General features: G+C 40.1%; 2 protein-coding genes across 3 annotated transcripts in view; one reads left to right on the top strand and one right to left on the bottom strand.

Annotated features, from left to right (window-relative positions):
• The window catches only part of Adar (Adenosine deaminase acting on RNA), a 53,668-nt gene that overhangs the window by 13,346 nt on the left and 12,768 nt on the right, over positions 1-27,554 (top strand). The window contains exons 6-16 of the mRNA XM_069507400.1: positions 136-298; positions 1,483-1,560; positions 2,215-2,340; positions 4,805-4,879; positions 6,795-6,939; positions 8,101-8,212; positions 9,415-9,501; positions 10,489-10,555; positions 11,322-11,493; positions 14,325-14,427; positions 15,013-15,164. Coding sequence (XP_069363501.1) covers positions 136-298; positions 1,483-1,560; positions 2,215-2,340; positions 4,805-4,879; positions 6,795-6,939; positions 8,101-8,212; positions 9,415-9,501; positions 10,489-10,555; positions 11,322-11,493; positions 14,325-14,427; positions 15,013-15,164 — 1,280 coding nt within the window. The remainder of the gene's footprint in view (positions 1-135; positions 299-1,482; positions 1,561-2,214; positions 2,341-4,804; positions 4,880-6,794; positions 6,940-8,100; positions 8,213-9,414; positions 9,502-10,488; positions 10,556-11,321; positions 11,494-14,324; positions 14,428-15,012; positions 15,165-27,554) is intronic.
• LOC117994323 (lipase member H-like) lies at positions 16,759-27,035 on the bottom strand. Of its 2 annotated transcripts, XM_069507399.1 has the most exons (8): positions 26,778-27,035; positions 25,747-25,895; positions 23,356-23,497; positions 22,371-22,456; positions 21,682-21,810; positions 21,257-21,367; positions 19,907-20,063; positions 18,108-18,193 (listed from the first exon to the last, which is right to left on the bottom strand). In XM_069507399.1, the coding sequence occupies exons 2-8, from the start codon at positions 25,787-25,789 to the stop codon at positions 18,190-18,192; spliced, it is 672 nt and encodes a 223-aa protein (XP_069363500.1). In that variant the 5' UTR covers positions 25,790-25,895; positions 26,778-27,035; the 3' UTR covers positions 18,108-18,189. The 2 variants fall into 2 exon arrangements, with proteins under 2 accessions (XP_069363499.1, XP_069363500.1); XM_069507398.1 differs by lacking the exon at positions 19,907-20,063 and having other exon boundaries at positions 16,759-18,193.

The following is a 27,554-nucleotide window of genomic DNA, read 5'->3' as shown; positions in this document are numbered from 1 at the left end:
AATTTCATGATTCTAGGTCCCCTCTTTGTCTGTCAATACAAGGGTCTTCACAGACACGACAGACAACGAAGTGATCCTATAAGGGTAGCTTTTTTTCTGGAGATACAACCCTAAAAATGAGTATTTGTCCCGCAGGTTGCAAACATGACGTTCGAAGGTACTGGCCACAGTAAGCGGGATGCCCGGGCCTCCGCCGCGCGCGCCTGCCTCACGGCGCTGCTGGCGCGCGCGGGCAGGGTGCTGCCGGTGCCGGGCCCGCCGCCCGACTTCACCAGCGACGAGCCAGCCAGAAACACTGGTATGTCCATTATACAACCCTTATATGACCTTTACACTCAGACTAAGTATCAAGAGACTTGTCAGACGCGTATACCCGAAAGGGACAAAACAGCAAAAGAAATAATACTTACGTATGAAAGGTTATCTTCGATATATATAAAAGGAAAAGGTGACTGACTGACTGACTGACTGAATGACTGACTGACTGACTGACTGATCTATCAACGCACAGCTCAAACTACTGGACGGATCGGGCTGAAATTTGGCATGCAGATAGCTATTATGACGTAGGCATCCGCTAAGAAAGGATTTTTGAAAATTCAACTCCTAAGGGGGTGAAATAGGGTTTTGAAATTTTGTAGTCCACGCGGACGAAGTCGCGAGCATAAGCTAGTGTTTCATAATTTGCGTTCGCTACAACTTTTACACAGCAATGCAACATAAATGGCTTCTACACACCTTCAATACTAAATTTAAAACAGAAAATTAAATAAAAACTCGTAATATTCGCAATAAATTACTATCACAGAGGTTTGTTGGGCACAAACTACAACGTGCCCAACAAAAAAAAGGTAAACTATGACAAAGACAAAAACTTACTCTGAGCCTTTACACGACTCTTATACAGCTTTAAGAAAAAGGCGCTGGCTACTGGTAAAAAAGACGCTGTATACTGGCACGCCATCTTCATAGCATTGTGGCGGTTGCCACAGATGCAACTAGATGGCGCTGTTCAATCGATAACATTTCATGACGCAGTCCCGAATAACAGTACTCGCACCAACGGAGTTTTCTGCAATCCTTAACACAGCCTCACCTGAAGGGATGTTGGTATTTACAGTTAAAACGCAGTAATTTAACTTTCTTTTTATTATTTAATAGCTGTGATAGCCTAGTGGTAAGGACGTCCGCCTTCTAATCGGAGGTCGGGGGTTCGATCCCGGGCACGCACCTCTAACTTTTCAGAGTTATATGCGTTTTGAGTAATTAAATATCACTTGCTTTAACGGTGAAGGAAAACATCGTGAGGAAACCTGCATGCCTGCGAGTTCTCCATAATGTTCTCAAAGGTGTGTGAAGTCTACCAATCCGCACATAACCAGCGTTGTAGACTATGGCCAAATCCTTCTCAGTCTGAGAGGAGACCCGTGCTCTGTAGTGAGCCGGCGATGGGTTGATCATGATGATGAATTTAACTTTCAGTTGCGGAGTACCCCCGCTTCCAAGGGAAGTCAGTTCGACCTCCGCCTGAGATCATCGCCAAGAAATCTCCGACGCCAAGTAAGTTAACTGACTGACATGAATTTATTTAATAACTAGCTGATGTCTGACTTCGTCCGCGTGGATTTAGGTTTTTTAAAAATCCCGATGTTAAAAATGTCTGTCAAGAAACCTACAGGGTACTTCCCGTTGACCTAGAATCATGAAATTTGGCAGGTAGGTAGGTCTTATAGCTGACATTTGGGGAAAAATCTGAAAACCGTGAATTTAGGGTTAGATCACACGAAAAAAATTAAATTGTGGTCATGAACTAATAATTAGTATTTTCAACTTTCAAAGTGAGATAACTATATCAAGTGCGGTATCATATGAAAGGTCTTCACCTGTACATTCTAAAACAGATTTTTATTTATTTTTATGCATCCAGTGGCGTGCAGCTCATAGAAGCATAAACGCACTGCTTACCCTCATTGTAAGAAATCAATGCTTACTTTTTCATTATAACCTGCCGTAAAACAAGTTCATACCTAAATGCATACCCTGGCTTGAACTCCTGTGCACGCCACTGTATGCATCGTAGTTTTTGAATTATCGTGCAAAATGTCGTTAAAATACGACTGTAGTACGGAACCGTCATTGCGCGAGCCTGACTTGCACTTGGCCGGTTTTTTTTAAGATACAACAAGATCGCTTTCCAGCGTCGATATGTTTCAGATATATTCGGTCCGTCTATGATGCTGCAGGCTATGAAGAGCCCCATCAACACGCTGTATGAACAGTATCCTGGACTCACATTCCAGTTCACATTCGGAGACGGCTCCCCTCTGGACTCACTGCAAGGTAACCAGCATCCAGTGGCGTGCACAGGGTTTGAAGCCCGGGTATGCATTAGTTAAGTAGGAACCTGTTTACTGGCAGGTCATAATGAAAAAGATGCATTGAGCTATTACAACTGGGGTAAGCAGTGCATTTATGCCTCTATGACCTGCACGCCACTGCCAGCATCAATAGTTAGTTATAGGAGTTGAAACTCCGCACATGACGACCTCCCTGGCGCAGTGGTGAGCGCTGTGGTCTTAATAGTGGGAGGTCCCGGGTTCGATTCCTGGCAGGGGTTTGGAATTTCGTAATTTCTAAAATTCTAGTCTGGTCTGGTGGGAGGCTTCGGCCGTGGCTAGTTACCACTCTACCGTTCCGCATTTAGCGTTCCGGTACGATGCCGTGTAGAAACCAAAGGGGTATGGGTTTAATAAAAACTGCCATACCCCTTCCAGGTTAGCCCGCTATCATCTTAGACTGCATCATCACTTTCCACCAGGTGAGATTGCAGTCAAGGGCTAACTTGTATCTGAATAAAAAAAATAAAAAAAAACATAGCTCTCTCCATCGCCCGCTGAGTGACTCTGAGCTTTCTTTTGAGGCCTATAGTTAGTGACCTGTCTCGGATAGTCAAATCTGTCATACAAATCGACGACGACAGGGTCTTCTACTCAGTGTACGGGCCTCCTTACACGAGTAGGGCGCGGGGTATTCACGTTACCCTGGAATAGGCTACTTGACAATTTTTTTAAGTTGGTCTTAAATGGTTAATATTTGTCCTATTATATCAAAAAAATTAACACTATATTTTTTTGCGCCCTAAAAACCGTAAAACTTTAATTTAAAAAAATATTTTTCTTAGACAGGTGAAAACACTGTCGGCCATGTTTGGCCGATAGATTATCTGTGCTCTGACGTCATGCATTTGTAAACAACAGTATAACCACAGGGTTATACTGTTGTTATATGCATTTGTAAACAACAGTATAACCCTGTGGTTATACTGTTGTTTACAAATGCATGACGTCAGAGCACAGATAATCTATCGGCCAAACATGGCCGACAGTGTTTTCACCTGTCTAAGAAAAATATTTTTTTAAATTAAAGTTTTACGGTTTTTAGGGCGCAAAAAAATATATTGTTAATTTTTTTGATATAATAGGACAAATATTAACCATTTAAGACCAACTTAAAAAAATTGTCAAGTAGCCTATTACACCGGCTAGGGCCCGCCATCTTGGCTTAGGGCCTCGAGGCTGGTTGTGTTCCCCGCGCTGTCTGGTCCGGTAGAGATCTCCGCGCGATCATACAAATCGTATACATGTGTGACGGTTGCCACAGATGCAACACACACACACACACACGCACACTAGCTTATTAAGTGCTTTAAATTACTTGTGAATTCTGACTATTTAAGTATTACTAATCTACTCTATTTCTATATTACTGTAATAAATATCTTAATCCGGAGGTGGGCGCTAATAGCTGTAACACAGTTTTTTTTTTTTAACTAACACAGCTATTACCGTTTCACCCTAGTGTTTTCATATGTAAATTTGAAGAATAAATAAAAAATAAAAAAATAAATAAATAAATAAACTAGATGGCGCTATTCAAACGATAACATTTTCATGACGTAGTCCCGAACAAATGTACCGCCGGCAGTACTCGCACTAACGGAGTTTTCTTTAGAGCCTCAATAGCTCAACCGGTATAGGAGTGGACTGAAAACCGAAAGGTCGACGGTTCAAACCCCGCCCGTTGCACTATTGTCGTACCTACTCCTAGCACAAGCCTGACGCTTAATTGAAGAGGAAAGGGGAATATTAGTCATTTAATATGGCTAATATTCTTTATAAAAAAAAAAAAAAAAATTCTGCGATCTGGATTTTATTGAGAAGTTTCAAGATACAACCGTCGGCCCAGCTGGCGCCCCGAGCACAACACTGCTCGGAGGGAAATTCCCCCATTGCTACGGTCGAGCACACAGACACCGCTCCCGTACACATTTTCCATCCATCCATTTTTGGGTTTCGTACCTCAAAAGAAAAACGGAACACTTATAGGCTCAATTTGTTGTCTGTCTGTTGGTCTGTCAAGAAACCTACAGGGTACTTCCCGTTGACCTAGAATCATGAAATTTTGTAGGTAGGTAGGTCTTATTGCAGACATTCGGCGAAAAATATGAAAACCGAGAATTTGTGGTTACATCACACAAAAAAAATTAAATTGTGGTCATGAACTAATAATTAGTATTTTCAATTTTCGAAGTAAGATAACTATATCGAGTGGGGTATCATATGAAAGGGCTTCACCTATGGATTCTAAAACTGTTTTTTTATTTTTAGAATCATAGTTTTTGATTTATCGTGCAAAATGTCGAAAAAATACGACTGTAGTACGGAACCCTCGTTGCGCGAGCCTGACTCGCACTTGGCCGGCTTATTTTGTAAGCGAAAATGAAAATGTGTATGTTTGTTAACAGCACCTCCACAACTGAGTCACAGCATGAGGTTCAAAGTGGTTTGCCAGATCAAGGATCAGGTCTTCGAGGGCTATGGTAAGTGATCGCTGTATGTAAAAAAAAGCTATAAAAAACCTTTTTGTCTGGTGGGAGGCTTCGGCCGTGGCTAGTTACCACCCTACCGGCAAAGCCGTGCCGCCAAGCGATTTAGCGTTCCGGTACGATGCCGTGTAGAAACCAACGGGTATGGGTTTAATAAAAACTGCCATACCCCTTCCAGGTTAGCCCGCTATCATCTTAGACTGCATCATCACTTACCACCAGGTGAGATTGCAGTCAAGGGCTAACTTGTATCTGAATAAAAATAAAAAATAAACCTTCAATAACCACAAACACTGAAAATTAAAAAATAATGGAGTACCATTCTCCAACTCCGAAGATATTCACCAGATCTTTACCAAATTGAAACGTCACCACCTCTGAAGTATGTCATACACAACAAACAAAAGAATCATCAAAATCGGTTCATAATTGACGGGGTAAATCGTGTAACAAACATACAAAAAAAAACAGTCAAATTGAGAACCTCCTCCTTTGTTGAAGTCGGTTAAAAATATAATTGAAAAATATAATAGTGACTACACAAATTTCAAAACCCTATTTCACCCCCTTAGCCCCCCCCCCCCCCCTTAGGGGTTGAATTTTCAAAAATCCTTTCTTAGCGGATGCCTACGTCATAATAGCTATCTACATGCCAAATTTCAGCCCGATCCGTCCAGTAGTTTGAGCTGTGCGTTGATAGATCAGTCAGTCAATCAGTCAGTCACCTTTATTATATATTTAGATGTGGTTATGTCAAGTTCTGTTAACCACTTCAAGAATAGATTAGACAAACATTTGGAAAACTCAAAGCACTTCTGATATAGACGAATCAGCGAAAGCTGCTTAGTCTATTAATAATAGTCGCACAGCTATGGAATGAACCTCAGATCTTTTAGAAGTTATTTATTTAATTTTCTACTAAATAAAACTTATTATAGTGTTAATGACTTTTTTAATGACAAATTTTAAATAATGCATGCATAGAAATAGACATTTGAATTATTAAAAACATTTACATGATGAGTATGAGTACATGATGACATAACAATATTAATGAAATTAGATAATTTAGAAATAATTTTGCACGCCATGCTTGGCAGGATATGTAACTGATTACCTAACTTTTAAGACCCCATGTAAATAATATACATGTACCTACCATATCTGAGCAAAATAAATAAATGATTATGATAAACTTGGACAAAACAAAGATAATGTTCAACCAACACGTTGTCCCGTCACCGATGAGCGTCGAAAATGTTGGCATCGAAATTGTTTCACAATACAATTACCTTGGCCAAACAATTCAATTAGGCAGAAGCAATTTCGACGAGGAAGCCAACAGAAGAATTCGGCTAGGTTGGGCAGCTTTTGGAAAATTGAGTCAAGTCTTCTCATCGTCAATTCCTCAGTGCCTCAAGACGAAAGTCTTTAACCAGTGTGTTCTTCCCGTCCTCACCTATGGTGCTGAAACGTGGACACTAACAAACGGCCTTGTCCACAAATTCAAAGTCGCTCAGCGAGCTATGGAGAGGGCTATGTTAGGAGTTTCCTTGAGGGACAAGATCAGAAATGAGGAGATCCGCTGGAGAACCAAGGTCACTGACATAGCCCAAACTATTAGCAAGCTGAAGTGGCAGTGGGCAGGTCATGCCTGTCGTAGAGGCGATGGCCGTTGGAGCCGGAAACTCCTTGAGTGGAGACCGTAGTGTGGGACGCCCTCCAGCACGATGGATCGACGATATAAAGAGGCTGGCGGGAAGTGGCTGGATGAGGAAGGCTGAGGACCGGGTGTGGTGGCGCTCTTTAGGGAAGGCCTATGTCCAACAGTGGACGTCCACAGGCTGATGATGATGATGATGATGATGATGATGATTATGATTATGAATACCCTACCCACTACCCACAGGCTCAAACAAGAAGCTCGCCAAGCTTGCTGCAGCTCGGGCGGCTTTGGGCGAGCTGTGTGAACGAGCGCCGCCGTCGCCGGTCGCCGTGCCTCTGGACTACGTCGCTGAGGCCCTGCCGCAACTGATGGCCGACCATATTGCCAAGTGAGTTGACAGACAGACGATCAGACACCTTAGAATCAGTAGCGTGCACAGGGTTTGAAGCCAGGGTAGGCACTAGTTAATTAGGAGCCTGTTTACTGGCAGCTCATAATGAAAATATGCATTGAGCTATTACGACTAGGGTAAGCAGTGTATTTATGCTTCTATGACCTGCACGCCACTGCTTAGAATATGTATAAACAAACGCACTTTCGCATTTATAATATGCGTACTGATTAAGTCTGAACTGTAAAAATCTGTAACACTGTTGAGTGTTGATTACAAAAAAATATGACCTGTTAGGCTAACATGCGCACCACGAGAAAATTTTGTCTACGCATTTACTCGTCTTATTTGTATGAAGAAACACGAGATAATGCGTAGACAAAATTTTCTCGCGGGGCGCATGTTAGGCCCTCAGAAAAACATGAGAGCGCGATATATCCTTCTACTAACGCCATCTATCGGGGTACTTATAAAACTAGCTTAAATTGAATCGTCAAGAGAATCTACCACTGGATCCGAATGCTTGTCAAAAAGAACCAGGAATAAACTTAGCGACTGCTCTTTTTAGTTTAACATCAAACTACGGCGGCATGCGCCGGCAGCATTGAAGCTGACGTTAACAGGGCTGCATTTATTCGACGAAAGCGTGCGCTAATTATTAAGCTAGTTTTACATGTACCTCGATAGATGGCGTTAGTAGTAAAATATATCGCGCTCTCATGTTTTTCTGGTCATATTTTTCTTGTAACGTAAGTTTTTTAACATTCCGCACATGATTGTCTTGATGACGTGACTCCATTTTACGATTTTGTTTTCATGCAAAACTTTGTATATGCGTACTCTTCAGGTTGAAGTCTCTGTGGGCCAAATAGACTATATTGTTTAATTTAACTAGCTCATGTTCGCGACCTCGTACGCGTGGACTACACAAATTTCAAACCCCTATTTCACCCCCTTAGAGGTTGAATTTTCAAAAATCCTTTCTTAGCTGATGCCTAAGTCATAATAGCTACCTGCATGCCAAATTTCAGCCCGATCCGTCCAGTAGTTTGAGCTGTGCGTTGATAGATCAGTCAGTCAGTCACCTTATCGTTTTATATCTTTAGATTAGTGAAGACTTTTTTTTTAATTTTTTGAACAATAGTGTTTTCTCCACAGACTAGTGAACGAGAAGTTCAATGAGCTGATGGGCGCAGACCTGGTGCACTCTAGACGGAAAGTGTTGGCCGGCATCGTCATGACCATCGGGAACAACGTGGAAACGGCCAAGGTTCCATTACTGCCATTGCCATTTTATTTTTTTAAAGATTTTTTTTTTTTTTAAAGAATATTAGCCATGTTAAACGACTAATATTCCCCTTTCCTCTCCAACTAAGCGTCAAGCTTGTGCTAGGAGTAGATACGACAATAGTGCAACGGGCGGGGTTTGAACCGTCGACCTTTCGGTTTTCAGTCCACTCCTATACCGGTTGAGCTATTGAGGCTTGTAATATTATTATTGAAAAGCTGTGATAGCCTAGTGGTTAGGACGTCCGCTTTCTAATCGGAGGTCGGGGGTTCGGTCCCGGGCACGCATCTCTAACTTTTCGGAGTTATGTGCGTTTTAATTAATTAAATATCACTTGCTTTAACGGTGAAGGAAAACATCGTGAGGAAACCTGCATGCCTGAGAGTTCTCTATAATGTTCTCAAAGGTGTGTGAAGTCTACCAATCCGCACATGGCCAGCGTGGTAGACTATGGCCAAAACCCTTCTCACTCTGAGATTAGACCCGTGCTCTGTAGTGAGCCGGCGATGGGTTGATCATGAAAGAATATTAGCCATGTTAATGTGCGACAAGGCTCTCTTGGCACTTGAATGACATTGACAGGGGGGCGCTGTTGGAGAACAAAGACTTACAATATTCAAACAAGAACAAAGGGGACACTTGACGGCAACGTTAGTTCCGATGTTCGCCACGCGCCAAGATAGCCTTGTCGCGCTGTATTAGGGCACACACAGCATCAACATGTTTCTTGTTTTTAACCGACTTCAAAAAAAGGAGGAGGTTCTCAATCTTTTGTCGTCGGAATCTTTTATTTTTATTTTTATATATGTATGTTCCCCGATTATGCGAAGACGCCTGGACCGATTTTGAAAATTCTTTGTTTTGTTTGAAAGGGTATATATACTTCAAAAGTGGTCCCATTTAAATTTGGTGAAGAGCTGATGAACATCTTCGAAGATAGATAATGGAACTCCTCAACGGATAAGAGTAAATTGCTCGCGATCAGTGTAATAGCTAAGTAAACAGTAGATTTTTAACCAGTCATAGCATATTTTAATACCATGGGGCCACTAAAAATTGTGAAATAAAAACTGTGAAGTCGGTTTTTAATGACATTCAAAAAGTGTACTCCGTATGTACTTACTATGAATAAAATATTTGATTTGATTTGATTTGATTATTTAGTGCGTGTCTCTATGACTCAGGTGCTGGCGGTGGCGACGGGCACCAAGTGCGTGTCCGGGGAACACATATCCGTCAGAGGACAAGCCGTCAACGACGGACACGCTGAGGTGACTGTCATATTTATTTATTTTTATTTTACAATAGTATCATCATCATTAAAACTTTTTTTCACTGTTAGTTAAATGTAAAATTTATTGTTTTTTTTTTTTTTTTTAAAGAATATTAGCCATGTTAAATGACTAATATTCCCCTTTCCTCTCCAACTAAGCGTCAAGCTTGTGCTAGGAGTAGGTACGACAATAGTGCAACGGGCGGGGTTTGAACCGTCGACCTTTCGGTTTCAGTCCACTCCTATACCGGTTGAGCTATTTGAAAAGAAAGAAGTAGGTACCTATAATTATCGTTTATTTTAAGTATCAATAATGAAGTGGCAAGTAGCAAATGTTTTAATTACTATCACGATTTTGAACTTAATTAACAAAATACTTGTGTAGGATTATTTTTGCCAGTATGTACCTAATTAGAGTAACAGAAGTCAATGAACTGAAATTATAAAGCATAGCCCGTGTGTTGTGGACACAATTTTTTTATTATAAGTGTTAATTTCTCATTGGAGACTGCTTTGGTTTAAGTGTTTTTATATATATACTATCTAGCTAAGTAACTGTTTGTCTCTACAAAATAAAATAAATAAATAAATAAATAAATAGCAATTATAACTAAATGAAATACCTAGTACTTTTCTACTTAATACTAATATTTTTATAATATAATAATATAAGTTAATATCATTGTAAGAGTTATATTTTTTATCCTCACAACATATTATTACATGTTGAAATGTGAAAAGGTGATTTAATTAACTAATTTAAGCCAATATATTTAAAAATAGAATTAAGTATAACTATGTTTAAGATAAAGTGTGTTTTGTTATATTTATTGGGAAATAAAGGCTATTATTATTATTATCATCATCAGCCTGTGGACGTCCACTTTTGGACATAGGCCTTCCCTTAAGAAAGTTCTCAGTTCTAAACAGTTCTCTACTTGTAGTAGAGTAGAATTTATTTCCAAAACTTTATGATTGTTCCCAGGTGGTGGCGCGACGGTGCCTGCAAAGGTTTCTTTATACACAGTTGCTAATGTACGCACAATCTGAAGGTAATTATATCTTCTTCTTCTTCTTCTTCTTCTTCGTTCGCGTGGACTACACTTTCAAACCCCTATTTCAGCCCCAAGTATCAGCCTGAAATTTGGCATGCGGATAGCTATTATGATGTCTACATCATAATAGCTATCCGCATAGGGGTTGAATTTCAAAAAATCCTTAGTGGAAGTCTACTTCCACTAAGGATTTTTTGAAATTCAACCCCTAAGGTGGTAAAAAAGGGGTTCGAAATTTGTGTAGTCCAATACCTTATTACCTTATGCTATACCTTATGCTATAGTCCGCGACAGGTTGAGATGGCAAACGGGGTATGAGGCGGGAGGACGCACCGCACACCTGTGACGGACTGTGCGGGTGTGCGGGGCGTGCTTTCATCGATGGCCACCTCGACCTGTCGTGTATTATCATTTATCATTCATTTATTATTTAATTAGAACGGCCATTAAGCCAATTACACTAATTAAACTACGAGTACAAACTAACATAAACATACATACAAAAATTGTTAAAATTATCAATTTTAAAAAGCAAAATTATAAATTTTCACAAAAGTGCAAGATCTGACCCATGAGGTCAGCCCATTTGTCAGCAAATATGTCACAGCGAGGGGACTCCTTCAGCAGCGCGTTGAGCGCAGCCAAAGTGCGCGGTATGGGTGACCACTGACCGGAGCGCGCTACCGTGCGACTAAACGGACTTACGAAACATTTGGAGCGTATTAGTGCTGAGGATATTATTAAAACGATCCCATTTGTCCAGATCCCACGGAAATGCTACCAGAGTCTGAGCTGGAGCCAGTGTCCGGCGGCGGATACCAGATGAAGGAAGACAGGCTCCTACACTTGTATGTCAGCACTGCGCCTTGTGGCGACGGACGCATATTCAGTCCGCACGAGAACTACAGCCCGGGCCCCGACCGACACCCCAATAGGTGACTGTACACACTCATGTCAAAATACATTCGCACTCATCTCTAAAGCCACGCACACTCATATCAAAACAATGCCACCGTCATCCCCATTTTCCGTTCGCACTCATGTCAAAATACATTCGCACTCATCTCTAAAGCCACGCACACTCATATCAAAACAATGCCACCGTCATCCCCATTTTCCGTTCGCACTCATGTCAAAATACATTCGCACTCATCTCTAAAGCCACGCACACTCATATCAAAACAATGCCACCGTCATCCCCATTTTCCGTTTGCACTCATGTCAAAATACATTCGCACTCATCTCTAAAGCCACGCACACTCATATCAAAACAATGCCACCGTCATCCCCATTTTCCGTTTGCACTCATGTCAAAATACATTCGCACTCATCTCTAAAGCCACGCACACTCATATCAAAACAATGCCACCGTCATCCCCATTTTCCGTTTGCACTCATGTCAAAATACATTCGCACTCATCTCTAAAGCCACGCACACTCATATCAAAACAATGCCACCGTCATCCCCATTTTCCGTTTGCACTCATGTCAAAATACATTCGCACTCATCTCTAAAGCCACGCACACTCATATCAAAACAATGCCACCGTCATCCCCATTTTCCGTTTGCACTCATGTCAAAATACATTCGCACTCATCTCTAAAGCCACGCACACTCATATCAAAACAATGCCACCGTCATCCCCATTTTCCGTTTGCACTCATGTCAAAACACATTTGCACTCATGTTAAACCAAAACACTCGTACATATAAGCATCCCATACTGAATAGTTAATAATAATATAGCCTTTTGATGACGGACGCATATTCAGTCCGCACGAGAACTACAGCCCGGGCCCCGACCGACACCCCAATAGGTGACTGTACACACTCATGTCAAAATACATTCGCACTCATCTCTAAAACCACGCACACTCATATCAAAACAATGCCACCGTCATCCCCATTTTCCGTTCGCACTCATGTCAAAATACATTCGCACTCATCTCTAAAGCCACGCACACTCATATCAAAACAATGCCACCGTCATCCCCATTTTCCGTTTGCACTCATGTCAAAATACATTCGCACTCATCTCTAAAGCCACGCACACTCATATCAAAACAATGCCACCGTCATCCCCATTTTCCGTTCGCACTCATGTCAAAATACATTCGCACTCATCTCTAAAGCCACGCACACTCATATCAAAACAATGCCACCGTCATCCCCATTTTCCGTTTGCACTCATGTCAAAATACATTCGCACTCATCTCTAAAGCCACGCACACTCATATCAAAACAATGCCACCGTCATCCCCATTTTCCGTTTGCACTCATGTCAAAACACATTTGCACTCATGTTAAACCAAAACACTCGTACATATAAGCATCCCATACTGAATAGTTAATAATAATATAGCCTTTTGATGACGGACGCATATTCAGTCCGCACGAGAACTACAGCCCGGGCCCCGACCGACACCCCAATAGGTGACTGTACACACTCATGTCAAAATACATTCGCACTCATCTCTAAAACCACGGACACTCATATCAAAACAATGCCACCGTCATCCCCATTTTCCGTTCGCACTCATGTCAAAATACATTCGCACTCATCTCTAAAACCACGCACACACATATCAAAACCACATTCGCACTCATGACAAAACACTGTCGCCGTCATCCCCATTTTTTGTTCGCACTCATGTCAAAACACTTTCGCACTCACTTCAAAACACATTTGCACTCATGTTAAAACAAAACACTCGTCCATATAAGCGTCCCATTTTGCCTTTGACAGCCTTTTGATGACGGACGCATATTCAGCCCGCACGAGAACTACAGCCCGGGCCCCGACCGACACCCCAATAGGTGACTGTACACACTCATGTCAAAATACATTCGCACTCATCTCTAAAGCCACGCACACTCATATCAAAACAATGCCACCGTCATCCCCATTTTCCGTTCGCACTCATGTCAAAATACATTCGCACTCATGTCAAAACACATTTGCACTCATGGTAAAACACATTTGCACTCATGGTAAAACAAAATAAATAAATAATATAGCCTTGTGGTGACGGATGCATATTCAGCCCGCACGAGAACTACAGTCCTGGACCCGACTGACAACCTGACAGGTGTCTATACACACTCATGCTAACGGTTACGCACTCATCCGATCCGAGTCCGTGAAAATACGTTCTTTTTTGTTTTGTATGGGAGCTTATGACATATTTCCGTGACGTTATGACGTGTTTCCTGTCAATTATAATCCGGGTATCTTTAAAACAAGAGTGAATACCTTCTAGGCAAACGCGTCCCATCTTAGGCCATATCATCACTTTCCATCAGGTGTGATCGTGGTCAAGCGTGCGCCTATAACGAATAAAAAAAAAAAAATATGTCGTAGATAATTGCTAGTATTCTTACGGATGACGGAAGGGCAGTGCGTAATCGCAGCAAAGCATTGTCGTAGTCATCCCCAAGCACATTCACACTCATGTCAAAATACATTCGCACTCATCTCGAAACACATTCACACTCATGTCGAAACACATTCATTTCAAAAAGTATCCATACTTATATCACTTATGTCTGTCTGTTTAATTGTTTTTTTTAAATAAGTACGTAAATTAATTTAAATCTCTCATTTATTTATTTTTCTCCTTTTTATCATATTTTTAAAAAAACAACAAACAATAAAATAACAGAAGCAACAAAAAAAATTAAAGTAAAGTAACAGAAAATCAAATAACAGGAACAAAAAAAAAAAAAAAAATATTATTAAAGAATTAAAATGACTTTTTTCATCAGATTGGCGCGCGGTCAACTGCGTACCAAGATAGAGTCCGGCGAGGGAACCATACCGGTCAAGAACAGTACCAACGTGGTACAGACGTGGGACGGACTGTTGCAGGTGAGCACACCCTGTATCATACGAATATTTGCCGGATTGTGTAGTGAGACAGTTATCTAAATATACGTTACTAGCTGATGCCCGCGACTTCGTTTTAAAAATCCCGTGGAAACTCTTTTATTTTCCGGGATAAAAAGTAGCCTATGTCACTCTCCAGGTCTTTATCTATACCCATGCAAAAAATCACGTCAATCCGTTGCATCGTTGCGACGTGATTGAAGGACAAACCAACAAAACAACAAACAAACACACTTTCGCATTTATAATAAGGGTACTGATATACAGTTATCTAATATATCAACGCACAGCTCAAACTACTGGACGGATCGGGCTGAAATTTGGCATGCAGATAGTTATTATGACGTAGGCGTCCGCTAAGAAAGGATTTTTCTCAATTCAACCCCTAAGGGGGTGAAATAGTGGTTTCAAATTTGTGTAGTCCACGCGGACGAAGTCGCGAGCATATGCAAGTATTATATACAGCGTGATTCTCTTAATATTTGTCGTGTTATATACAGCGTGATTTTATTAATATTTGTCGTGTTATATATACAGCGTGATTTTCTTTTCTCATGGCACATACAGGGTGAGCGGCTGTTAACGATGTCGTGTTCGGACAAGATGGCGCGCTGGTGCGTGGTGGGGCTCCAGGGGGCGCTGCTGGGCAGGCTCATACGGCCTGTGTATCTGCACTCGCTCGTGCTGGGCTCGCTGCTGCACCAGCATCACATGTACCGGTAAGTGGTCACCTTTCGTTGTACAATTGTTCAGTACTCAAGCGACTGTTGCTGCCATCTAAATCAATTCTAATCTCTATCTAAATCTAAATTAAATAAAATCTAAATCTTCTAATTTAGTAATAAATAAATAATCATTTATTCATTCATATAGTACTATATCTACTAGGGGGCAATCGGGGAGGGAACGCCCCCCCCACATCCGCACAGCCCTCGCGCTCGCCCGCACAGGGTTAGCGCAGTGGGTGTGCGGGGCGTCCCCACACCGATTGCCATCTCAACCTGTCGCGTACAACAGTGCGACAAGGCTCTCTTGGCACTTGAATGACATTGACAGGGGGGCGCTGTTGCAGAACAAAGGCTTAGACTATTCAAACAAGAACAAAGGGGACACTTGACGGCAATGTTAGTTCCGATTTTCGCCACGCGCCAAGATAGCCTTGTCGCACATGGATGATGAATTACAAAACTCAATGACATTCCAGCTAAAAAAAAAACTTTTTTTATACAAAAATCTATTTAATATTTACAACGAATAACGTATAAAACTATTTGCTATAAACTACACATTACATTATTTTTTCTTAAATATTATTATTAATTGAATTGGGTATTTGACTCCAATTTTTTTATTACTTTATTATAAACTAGGATAAAAATAATGACGATAACTGAAAAAAACTAATTAAAACGATCAAATGACAAAAAAGTTATAAGCATTTAAATATTTCTGATTAGATAGAGATAGCGATATAGAATTATGACGTCATTGTGACTAATGCACTAGTAGCTTCGTGCGGTTTCAGACAAATTTTCGTTTTGCGAGAAAGGGATAGAAGACCCTCCCACTCCAATATTAAAATGCCTGTAACTTTGTAAATCTTTGTTGGATTTTAATATTTTTTTCAGGGTACGTCATTATTTATATCCTAGTTTATAATAAAGTAATAATATTTATCAAATTCAAAAGTAGTAAAATACACAATTGTCTAGTTAAAAACTACTTATTCTATAGAGTATGGAGATTGCCTGCGTGTTGATACGAAGTATTTCCCTCGTGCCCTGCGAAATTACAAAAAATATATAAAAAACCCGGTCAAGTGCGAGTCGGGACTCGCACACGAAGGGTTCCGTACTATTGTACATATTTTAACATTTATATGTGCAACACTGCAAGATAATGACAACAGCGAAAGCGAGTGAAATTAAAATTAATTCATCAAATAATTTATTCATTAAAATTAATTTAACAAATCTAAATATATAAAACGAAAAGGTGACTGACTGACTGACTGACTGGTCTATCAACGTACAGCTCAAACTACTGGACGTATCGGGCTGAAATTTGGCATGCAGATAGCTATTATGACGTAGGCATCCGCTAAGAAAGGATTTTAAAAATTCAACCCCTAAGGGGGTGAAATAGGGGCTTGAAATTTGTGTAGTCCACGCGGACGAAGTCGCGAGCATAAGCTAGTTGGTTTTATATTTCCTGAATTATTATTTTGTTCCTTTATACATTTTGTATTACACCATTCGAAGTTTTTACAATCGTACTGATTTCTCTTATAATGGACTAGCTTATGCTCGCGACTTCATCCGAGTGGACTACACTACTATTTCCCCCCCTTTAGGGGTTGAGTTTTCAAAAACCCTTTCTTAGCGGATGCCTACGTCATAATAGCTATCTGCATGCCAAATTTCAGCCTGATCCGTCCAGTAATTGAAGCTGTTCGTTGATAGATTAGTCAGTCAGTTAGTCAGTCACCTTTTTCTTTTATATATACTTAGATTTATTTAAAAATACTTACACAAAAACTATTCTATCAACTATGTACTGGCAGTAACAATCAATTTATTTCCTTGGCCTAATCCGAGAAGTTTTCTCAAAAACGACTTAATTTTTGACTCATTTGCGATTTCAAAATTGTATGTACTTGATATTGGTTTTATATTTCCTGAATTATCACCAATTATATTATTTTGTTCTTTAATAACATTTTGTATTATACCACTCGATGTTTTTACAATCGTACTTATTTCTCTTATTATGGATATGGTCGGAGTAATTTTTTGACGATTCCTTATCAGAAAATCTAGTATTTTGAAAAGCATATTTTCACTATTCTGTGGTCTTTTGAAGAATGATATAAAACGACGTTGTCTTTGATGTGGTTTTTCGGATTTTGATTGTGATCTTTTTATTCTTTTAAATGTATTCTGAGTTTTGGAAATCGCATTCTTTGTAGTTTTAGTATCAGAGGTTTTCTCTATTAATTCATCGTCTTGTATTGTCTGTGGTTTTGTAAAAACTGGGTGGAAAAGTCGTTGTATGTGGTTCAGTATTTTGATTTTTAATCCATTTCTTTCGAGTCTTTCGTTAATTTTTTTATTTTCGTCATTTGTACACTTTGTTGAGTCAAATAGCATATTTTCACTATTCTGTGGTCTTTTGAAGAATGATATGAATCGACATTGTCTATGATGTAGTTTTTCGGATTTTCCTTTAAAGGTGTTCTGAGTTTTGGAAATTGCATTCTTTGTAATTTTAGTATCAAAGGTTTTTTCGATTAATTCATCGTCTTCTATTGTCTGTGATTTTGTAAAAACTGGGTTGAAAAGTCGTTGTATGTGGTTTGGAATTTTGATTTTTAATCCATTTCTTTTGAGTCTTTCGTAGATTTTTTGATTTTTGTCATTTGTAGACTTTGTTGAGTCGGATCTTTTATATTTTCTAAAAACTTTGGCTATCTGTGATTTCTCCTGAAATCTTCCGGTGTGTTGTCTAAGCTTGATGAATGTTCTTTTTGGTCTTTTGATTATTTTTTTACTGATTGTATCTGTTATGGTATTAGGTCTTTCAAGTAGTCTATGTTTTCTGGTATCTTCCTTTTCTTTTGTAATATCTTGTCTTCTAATTGTTTGTAGTGAATTAATGTCATTGTTTGCTATAGTGTTGGTGTTCTTGTAGGAATGTTTGTCTTGTAGTTGAAACACGAAAAAGCCGTTGAGTTTGGTGTCGTTATCACCTGTAAAGAAAAGCCGTGCTGAGTGCTGTACTAATTACTATAGCGTGCAATTATTATTACTACATAGTGATTGTGCCTTTGTGCATTACGTTGAACGTTGAACTTTGAACGTTGCGTAAGTAGGCCACTCGGAGTCAATACCGCGTCGTATTGGCGGGGCATTGACCCGAGTTTTGCACGCTATACATTGCGGGTTTGAAAAATACTAAATCACTAAAACTACAAAATGAGGCAAATGGTTATTGGTATTGGATTGTGTTTGGGTAGTATCACAATAACGCAAAGTTTTTGCTGGCGTTCTGGTTTCATCCTGAATAACCACTTCTATAACTTAAACAAACTTAAAATAAAAATAGTTGAAAAAAAACTTCTTAATTTGACGCGTATTTTACACATTTTTTTACGTCCCAAAAGCCCAAATTTACACCCACTCCTTTTGTGCGTCTTGGAACCAAAGCACCCATCCTGATTGCACCCTAAATAATGGGAAGTGGATGAAACCTACTTCAGATCAACTCCGAACCCCATATGGGTGGTCGGTTGATTCGCACAGAACCCCCACATGTACTTCTTCCACGAGGGACATCTCGACGCCACGAACGACTTTGGGTGTACCACTGATTCACTTAAGTCAGTCAGAGGAAAACGTCTTAAGGAAAACTGCATGCCTGAGAGTTGTTCATAATGTTTTTAAAAGTGTTGAAGTCTGCCAAACCGCACTTTGACATGGTGGACTATGTCCAAACTCTTCTCTTCTAAAAAAAGCATATTATACAGTCGCAGACTATGTAAACGATAAAAAAGCTTGGATTTGACTCGCTCCAGCAATGCACGTGGCTGCAATGGCTTGTATAGTACGGTATAATAACATTGTAAATTGAAAAATTAAAAAAAGCAACCGCCGAGTTTCTTGCTGGTTCTTCTCGGTAGGAACGGCATTCCGAACCAGTGGTAAATTAAAACTACCTGACTATTCATAAGCACTTTTAAAAAGTTTACATGAATAAAAAATCATTCTATTCTATTCTTCTCAGTAGTGGGCTGGCGACGGTTTAAGATGAAGATGGTGATGATGACGACGAAGGAAACCCAATTTAACCTATATAAACGAAACTAGCTTATGCTCGCGACTTCGTCCGCGTGGACTACAAAATTTCAAAACCCTATTTCACCCCCTTAGGAGTTGAATTTTCAAAAATCCTTTCTTAGCGGAAGCCTACGTCATAATAGCTATCTGCATGCCAAATTTCAGCCCGATCCGTCCAGTAGTTTGAGCTGTGCGTTGATAGATCAGTCAGTCAGTCAGTCAGTCAGTCGGTCAGTCAGTCAGTCAGTCACCTTTCCCTTTTATATATATAGATAAAATAGACTACTTTAACAAACTTCAAGAAAGCACGCATACTTTACAATATTTTTACGTCTCAAAAGCCCAAATCTCTGTATGTCTTTGAAATGAAATGAAATGAAATGAAATGAAATGATTTTTTTGAAATGAAATGATTTATTTGTTTTAAAAGGTCTTTTTACAATTGTGCCAGGGACCCTGAAGTAAGTTTGCAAAACCTGTATCTCAGGGTCTGTATGTCTTGAAACCATAATACCCATTCCAAACGTCCCAAAAGCCCAAATTTACACCCACTCCTTTTGTGCGTCTTGAAACCAAAGCACCCATCCCGATTGCACCCTGAGTTGTGGGAAGTGGATGAAACCTACTTCAAATCAACTCCGAATCCCATATGGGTGGTCGGTTGATTCGCACAGAACCCCCGCGTGTACTCCTTCCACGAGGGACATCTTGACGCCACGAACGACTTTGGGTGTAACACTGATTCGCTGAAGAACATGTACGATCGCCAGTGGCTGCAGAAAACTGGGGGAAGAAATATAATTGAGACGCGAGAACTTCCTTTATTTAAGATAAAATTGAAAAAACTATTGTTAGAAAAGACATATTACTCGATTAATGATTACCTTGTAGAGAAATTTTAGTTTTATTTTAATTTTTGACATTTGTAACATTATCATTTAAATTTGTATTTTTTTGTGACTAAGTATTTAATTTGACTAATCAAAACTATGTACACGTTGTTCGGTATATCATAAGTCATAACATATTGCATGCTAATAGGCAGAATTTGGCTGTACCTTTTTGTTTTGTAATATCTGCACTGTTTACCCATATTCGCAATAAAGAAATTTGAATTTGAATTTGAATTTGAATTTGAAGACAGAAGGGCGATTGTCTAAAACCTGCATCAATCATTATTACAATCTCAATTGTTCTGATTGGCTGAATTTGTGCGATTCTTGTTGCAACAATGCATTGTGGCCAATAGTGAGCGAGCATTAACCAATCAGAGATGATTGCGATCGTGACATTGTAGCTGTCAAACAACCGCGGTAGGGCCACAGGTGTTAGTTAGTTAGTTAGGTTATTCTTCTAACCCACCACCACCCATGGCCCCACCAACGTTGCGGTTATATGGGCCGAAACGCGGGAGCAGACATTAGGGGAAAAATCTGAAAACCGGGAATTTGTGGTTACATCACGCAAAAAAATTTAAATTGTGGTCATGAACTAATTTTTTTTTTTTTTTTTTTTTAAATATTTAGTTACAAGTTAGCCCTTGACTGCAATCTCACCTGGTGGTAAGTGATGATGCAGCCTAAGATGATAGCGGGCTAACCTGGAAGGGGTATGGCAGTTTTTATTAAACCCATACCCCATTGGTTTCTACACGGCATCGTACCGGAACGCTAAATCGCTTGGCGGCACGGCTTTGCCGGTAGGGTGGTAACTAGCCACGGCCGAAGCCTCCCACCAGACAAAGACTACTTACTATTAAGTACTTAATATGAAAGGGATTCACCTGTGCATTCTAAAACAGATTTTTATTTATTTTTATGCGTCATAGTTTTTGAGTTATCGTGCAAAATGTCGAAAAAATACGACTGTAGTACGGAACCCTCGTTGTGCGAGCCTGACTCGCACTTGGCCGGTAACTGAGAATGTTATGTAAATGTTAGGTTAGGTTAGCTAAAATGCTAAAATGTTCAACCTACATTTATTGAGCACAAGTTGTTTAGGAATGACCACTTCCAGTTCGCAGCCCGGCTGAGGGCTGATCCCACCGTTGGGATAGAAGTCCACGTGGCCCACTTGCTGCTTGAAACCTGAAAACAGATGAGTTTGAATATATTCCGAACCAGCTCATGCTCGCGACTTCGTTCGTGTGGAATTAGGTATTTTAATAAATCCCGTGGAAAATCAAACTCTATGATTTTCCGGGGTCAATCAGCAGGTCAGAGAAAAACCGATAGACGTTGGGGTCCCATGGTGCTGGAATGGCGACCTCGCATCGTTAGAAGACCCCCTCTAGGTGGACGGGCGACATCAAGCGTGCGGAGGAAGCGGTATGTGGAAGGCCCTACAAGAGACCTATGTCCAGCTGTGGACGTCTGTCGGTCTGTCGATGATGATGACTCACCAAAAATACCGGCGTCAGTGTGAATGACGTCCACAAACTCAGCATCCGACGGGTCCAGGCGCTGCGAGAGGGATAGTTTGTCGAACAGGGGCAGTGCCGGATCCAGACCCGTGATGCGGGACACGAGACCTGGAATTTGTGAAAATCTGTCAAAACCCATGTCCAATGCTCCAAAAAGCTGCCTAGTTTTTTTTTTTAATTTATAGACTAGCGCTTGGCTGCAATCAGACCTGGTGGCAAGTGATGATGCAGCCTAACATGGAGCGAGCTTGTCTAGAAGATGCCTATTCACTCTTGTCTTGAAGGTACCCATATTATAATTTGGTGGGAAAACTGATGGTGGAAGGGTGTTCCAAAGGTCCCAGAACCACAGTTCACCACAGTTAGAGAATGTGTAACAGAACGTCGAAGCTTCGACGTCACTGGCAGGCGTCCTGACTGGACGCTGGCAGTCAGGACTACAGACAGACAGACAAATTTGCTATTTGCTAAAGGTGATGTACATACGCGGCCGTAAGTAATGACCTTTAGAAGGAGATAGCAGATTTGTAGAGCACTGTCTCTGTCGTTGAGCCCGACAAAACGTCATATAGGTATGAGTGACCGAGACAACGCTCTACAAAGCCGAAATGTCATTCTAAAGGCAATGTATATTACTATCGGCCGCGTACTGTAAGTACTGGAGATACCTGATTGCAGAGATCCCCCGGCCACCCCGGCCGACTGCGCCCCGAGACTGTGCCCCACCAGGTGCGTCTTCGACAGTTTTAGACCTCTGCGAAACAAGATAAAAAGTCTACTGGTTTTACACTTGATTTACATGATTTCAAAAAGTAAGTCCAAATCACATTAAATGTAACCAAAAAAAAAACCACAACTACCCTGCCTAAAAACGAACTAAAAAGAAAAAAATTACCTTTCAAAATGGCCGCCACATACAGCCGCAATATTTAAAAATTGACAGTCAGTGTCACTTAGTATGATGTAAGGATTCGAACGATACGCCATAGCCATACATCCAAAGTACAGGCATTTAGAAGCTATGGTGGAATAAAGAAACACACATACATATACCCTGAAAATATGGATATGTTGGCAATGCCGTCTTTCAGTTGTAAATAGTTTGCTCATTGAGCATCACGTCATCGTCCCCACCGTCGCGTCGTTGTGAAACTATAAAATCGGACGCGGAGTGCGTCACGATTGATTATTCGCCAAAGACTCAGTAGTCATTCTTGTTCTGGCTTCGGCCAAAGGAGGTTGTCGGCAGACAGGGTGTCTTGCCATGAGTTTCATAATTGTTGTTGTAACATAATGTGGTTTCAGTTGGTTGGTTTGTACTAGTTGTGGTGTGTTAGGTTAGCTGGTTGGTTTGGGATCGGTGTGGAGATGGAGGAGCCGATCTAGGTAGGGACTTAGTTAGGGTTGCTATATGTAGTTATTGTTGAGGGTAGTCTGTCTTGTCTCTCGTAGTGCGAGGATATTGTTAGTGCGCCCACAAAGGCTCGGTTAATCTAATATGTTGTAATCCTGACTTATCCGGTTAATCATCAATCATCATCATCTTCATGAAGGCAGTTTAGCCGACATCAGAAGTGGGATAACATATAGCATTTCCATCCGAGCGAAACCGGGGCGGTTCAACTAGTAGAAACATTAAAACACTAGAAATACCTTGAAACCAAGTAGTCTATGAACTGCGCGGCGATCCTGCCAATATACCAGGTGTTCTCCGCCGCTTTGAAGTACCAGGGGCCCGCCTCCAGGCGCTGCGCGTCCACCACTATCACATTCGTGTCGCCTCGGTGTGTGTACGCTGGAAAAAAATTAAAAAAAAAAATTATACAGAGTGTAACCAGAACGCTAGCAAACACTTAGCGTTATTGTTATACTACCTAAACACAATCTAATACCAATGACCATTTGCTTCGTTTTGTAATTTTAGTGATTTAGACAGTATTTTTCAAACCAGCAATGTATCGCGTGTAAAACTCAGGTCAATGCTCCACCTACGACGCGGCATTGACTCCGAGTGGCCTACTTCGTAACGTTCGTTGACGTCTAGCGTTAGTCAGATGTTTAATTTGCAATATATCGTAAACTTTTACAAAATTATAAGGTTTTTTTATATTGTTTTTACGGTATCATATGAGTAATCATCAGTAGTGTCACCTGTCTTCGTTTTTGCCAGCGTTCTGGTTACACTCTGTATAGGTGATGGGAAATCTAGATAAAGAAAGCTAAGGACTGGGTAATGGTTCTTTTGGAACCGCCGCAGGCTGAATTGATGATGATGATTTTTTTAAATATTATAGACCAGCGCTTTACTGCAGTCATACCTGGTGGCAAGTGATGATGCAGCCTAAGATGGAGCGCGCTTGCCTAGAAGATGCCTATTCACTCTTGACTTGAAGGTACCGATATTATAATTGGAGGGGAAAACTAATCCTGGAAGGGTGTTCCAAACCTTAGCGGTTCGAATTAGAAATGTGGAGGCAAATCGCTTTGTACGTATCCGTGGAATTTCGCGTACGGGTGCAGACTTTGGCGATGCCCTGTGGTACGATAGTAGAAAGGTGAAGGAGGAATCAGATCGAAAAGTTCTTCGGCACACTCTCCGAAATATATCTTGTAAAAAAAAATTACAAAAAAAATAAAAACCGACTTCGATACACAAACACTAAAAATTGAAAAATAATTTAATTTGTTACCGAATATATTATGTATACAAGAGTTGATATAGTTCCATAATAATATTTTTTGGTGCCGGTGCCAATTAGCTTCAGCTGCGCGAATCGTCTAGACTTCGAATTTTTATGAGACTCCACAATGGCACCTCATTGGCACCGACCCCAAAAAATATTATTATGGAACTATATCAACTCTTGTATACATAATATATTCGGTAACAAATTAAATTATTTTTCAATTTTTAGTGTTTGTGTACCGAAGTCGGTTTTTATTTTTTTTTGTAAAAAAAATTTATTTCACAATTTTTAGTGGCCCCATGGTATTAAAATATGCTATGACTGGTTAAAAATCTACTGTTTACTAAGCTATTACACTGATCGCGAACAATTTACTCTTATCCGTTGAGGAGTTCCATTATCTATCTTCGAAGATGTTCATCAGATCTTCACCAAATTTAAATGGGACCAACTTTGAAGTATACCCTTTCAAACAAAAAAATAATTTTCAAAATCGGTCCAGGCGTCTTCGAGTAATCGGGGAACATACAAAAAAAAAAGATTCCGACGAATTGAGAACCTCCTCCTTTTTTAACCGACTTCAAAAAAAGGAGGAGGTTCTCAATTCGTCGGAATCTTATGTTCCCCGATTACTCAAAGACGCCTGGACCGATTTTGAAAATTCTTTTTTTGTTTGAAAGGGTATAGTTCAAAGTTGGTCCCATTTAAATTTGGTGAAGATCTGATGAACATCTTCGAAGATAGATACTGGAACTCCTCAACGGATAAGAGTAAATTGCTCGCGATCAGTGTAATAGCTTAGTAAACAGTAGATTTTTAACCAGTCATAGCATAATTCCATGGGGCCACTAAAAATTGTGAAATAAAATTTTTTTACAAAAAAAATAAAAACCGACTTCGATACACAAACACTGAAAATTGAAAAATAATTTAATTTATTACCGAATATATTATGTATACAAGAGTTAATATAGTTCCATAATAATATTTTTTGGGGTCGGTGCCAATGAGGTGCCATTGTGGAGTCTCATAAAAATATGAAGTCTAGGCGATTCGCGCAGCTAAAGCTAATTGGCACCGGCACCAAAAAGTATTATTATGGAACTATATTAACTCTTGTATACATAATATATTCGGTAATAAATTAAATTATTTTTCAATTTTTAGTGTTTGTGTATCGAAGTCGGTTTTTATTTTTTTTGTAATTTGAAGTCGATTAAAAATACCGATAGACAGGTAACTTTGCGCCGGTGGCTATCATACAGTGTTAGACACTGAGTTAGCGAATCAGTAGGCTGATTTGCCTCGTGTTCAGATTTCGACTATTTGGGTTTCCATCAGTTATGGGTTATGTTACCTTCTCGGACCATGAGCGCGCTGCCATCATCAGGGGTCTCCATGAACGCGTGGAAATATATGACGGTAGGGTCGTTGAAGTCTATGCTGGACGCGAACAGGCTTTCATCGTCATCTATTAGGAGACTGTGGCCCACTGTTGGGTTGTGTCTGAAAATTGTATTTATATCTTACAAATCCAACAACTGACTATCAAAAAGAGTAATTTATTACCTATTTTGAATAAATCATTTGACTTTGATTGTTGGAAAAATCTTCATCATCATCATCAATGACCGATAGACGTCCACTGTTGGACATAGGTCTCTTGTAGGGACTGCCACACGCCACTCTTCTTATACTCTCTTAATTTTGTAATTTATTATTCTTAATTCTTCATACTTCCATACTAATATTATAAATGCGACAGTGTGTCTGTCTGTCTGTCTGCTAGCTTTTCACAGCCCATCCGTTCTACCGATTTTAATGAAATTTGGTACAGAGATAGCTTGCATCCCGGGGAAGGACATAGGCTATTTTTTATCCCGGAAAATCAAAGAGTTCCCATGGAATTTTTAAAAACCTAAATCGCGGGTGTCATCTATTAGTTTAAGTCTTCAGAGGGTCCAGTTTCGATCCCGGGCACACACCCCTAGCGGCAATTAAACATCACTTGCTTTAACGGTGAAGGAAAACATCGTGAGGAAACCTGCATGCCTGAGAGTTCTCCATAATGTTCTTGGCGGCGTTTTATGCCAATCCGAACTTGGCCAGCGTGGTAACTGGTAGACTATGGCCAAAACCCTTCTCATTCTGAGAGGAGACCTGCGGGGTGATTACGTAAATCGTTGCAGTAGCGACAGCAGTAGCAATGCATCAGTTCATTTGCTGTCTCTCTTCTTCTTGTTATTTTGTTTTGTGGCTATTTCGGTTTCGCTCTAGACGGTGTTACGATGATTGCGAGATTTACGCCTGTCGCGTGATACGTAATCACCCCGCCGCGCCGTGCTCTGTAGTGGGCCGGTGATGGGTTGATGGTGATGAAGACTGTACCTTGTGTATAGTTGGAACACGATGTCGTTGTTGTCTCGGACGAACGGACACTTCCCTTTGTTGACGGGAGCGATTTGTAAGAGGGCATTTTCGAACTGGATGCCTGGAGGTCCTGCAATGATAACACACTTTTTTTTATTTTTTTTTTATTAAGCCTTAATTTTCCTTATCAATTAATATTATTTACAGAGTTTCTGAATCTATTCTAATACCTAATCTAATTCTATTTGTTAGTATGTTAATCAGTGTTATGTTGATGTGTGTGTGCGTGTATAAGCGTATTGTATAAATGTGTGCGTCTGTATTTATGATTGTAGTTGTGTTTATTTGTGTTAGTAAATTAGTAGTTATTTACATATTAATTTAATTTTTTGCACATTTGCTTCTTTATACTCAATATTGATATGTTTTTTGTTAAGGATCCCTCATTGGGTATAGGCCTCCTCCAGTTGGTGCTATTTCTCTCTATCCTTGGCTTTTAACACACTTAAAGGCACCTTAATCTGAATATATACTTCTATACTAATAAATAAAATTGAAGTGTCTGTCTGTAATTTCGAAATAACTACCTCATAGCTCATGTGGGTATTTAAACTGTACCATAACTGAATCACACGTTTTTAAAATTTCTGTCTGTCGATCTGTCTGTCCTATTTTGACGGGACTTTCACAGACAAGTAGAGGATTAACCAGGGAGTAACATAGGCTACTTTTTGAACTGACTTTCAAAATATAACTTATAATACGTATGTATGTGTATTCTTTATTGCACCACAA

Source organism: Maniola hyperantus, chromosome 26 (genome assembly GCF_902806685.2).
Source record: "Maniola hyperantus chromosome 26, iAphHyp1.2, whole genome shotgun sequence".
In the NCBI taxonomy this organism is placed as follows: domain Eukaryota; kingdom Metazoa; phylum Arthropoda; class Insecta; order Lepidoptera; family Nymphalidae; genus Maniola; species Maniola hyperantus.
Note: the sequence above shows the minus strand (reverse complement) of the source record. Positions and strands in the feature narration are given on the sequence as shown.

Coding starts and splice junctions, on each gene's coding strand:
- LOC117994323 (XM_069507398.1), bottom strand. CDS start 25,789: ATGGAGACCCCTGATGATGGCAGCGCGCTCATGGTCCGAGAAG. Junction 21,811..22,370: donor CGGGGGATCTCTGCAATCAG/GTATCTCCAGTA, acceptor CACAAATTCCAG/GTCTCGTGTCCCGCATCACG. Junction 18,194..21,256: donor ACAACTTGTGCTCAATAAAT/GTAGGTTGAACA, acceptor TTTTCTTTACAG/GTGATAACGACACCAAACTC.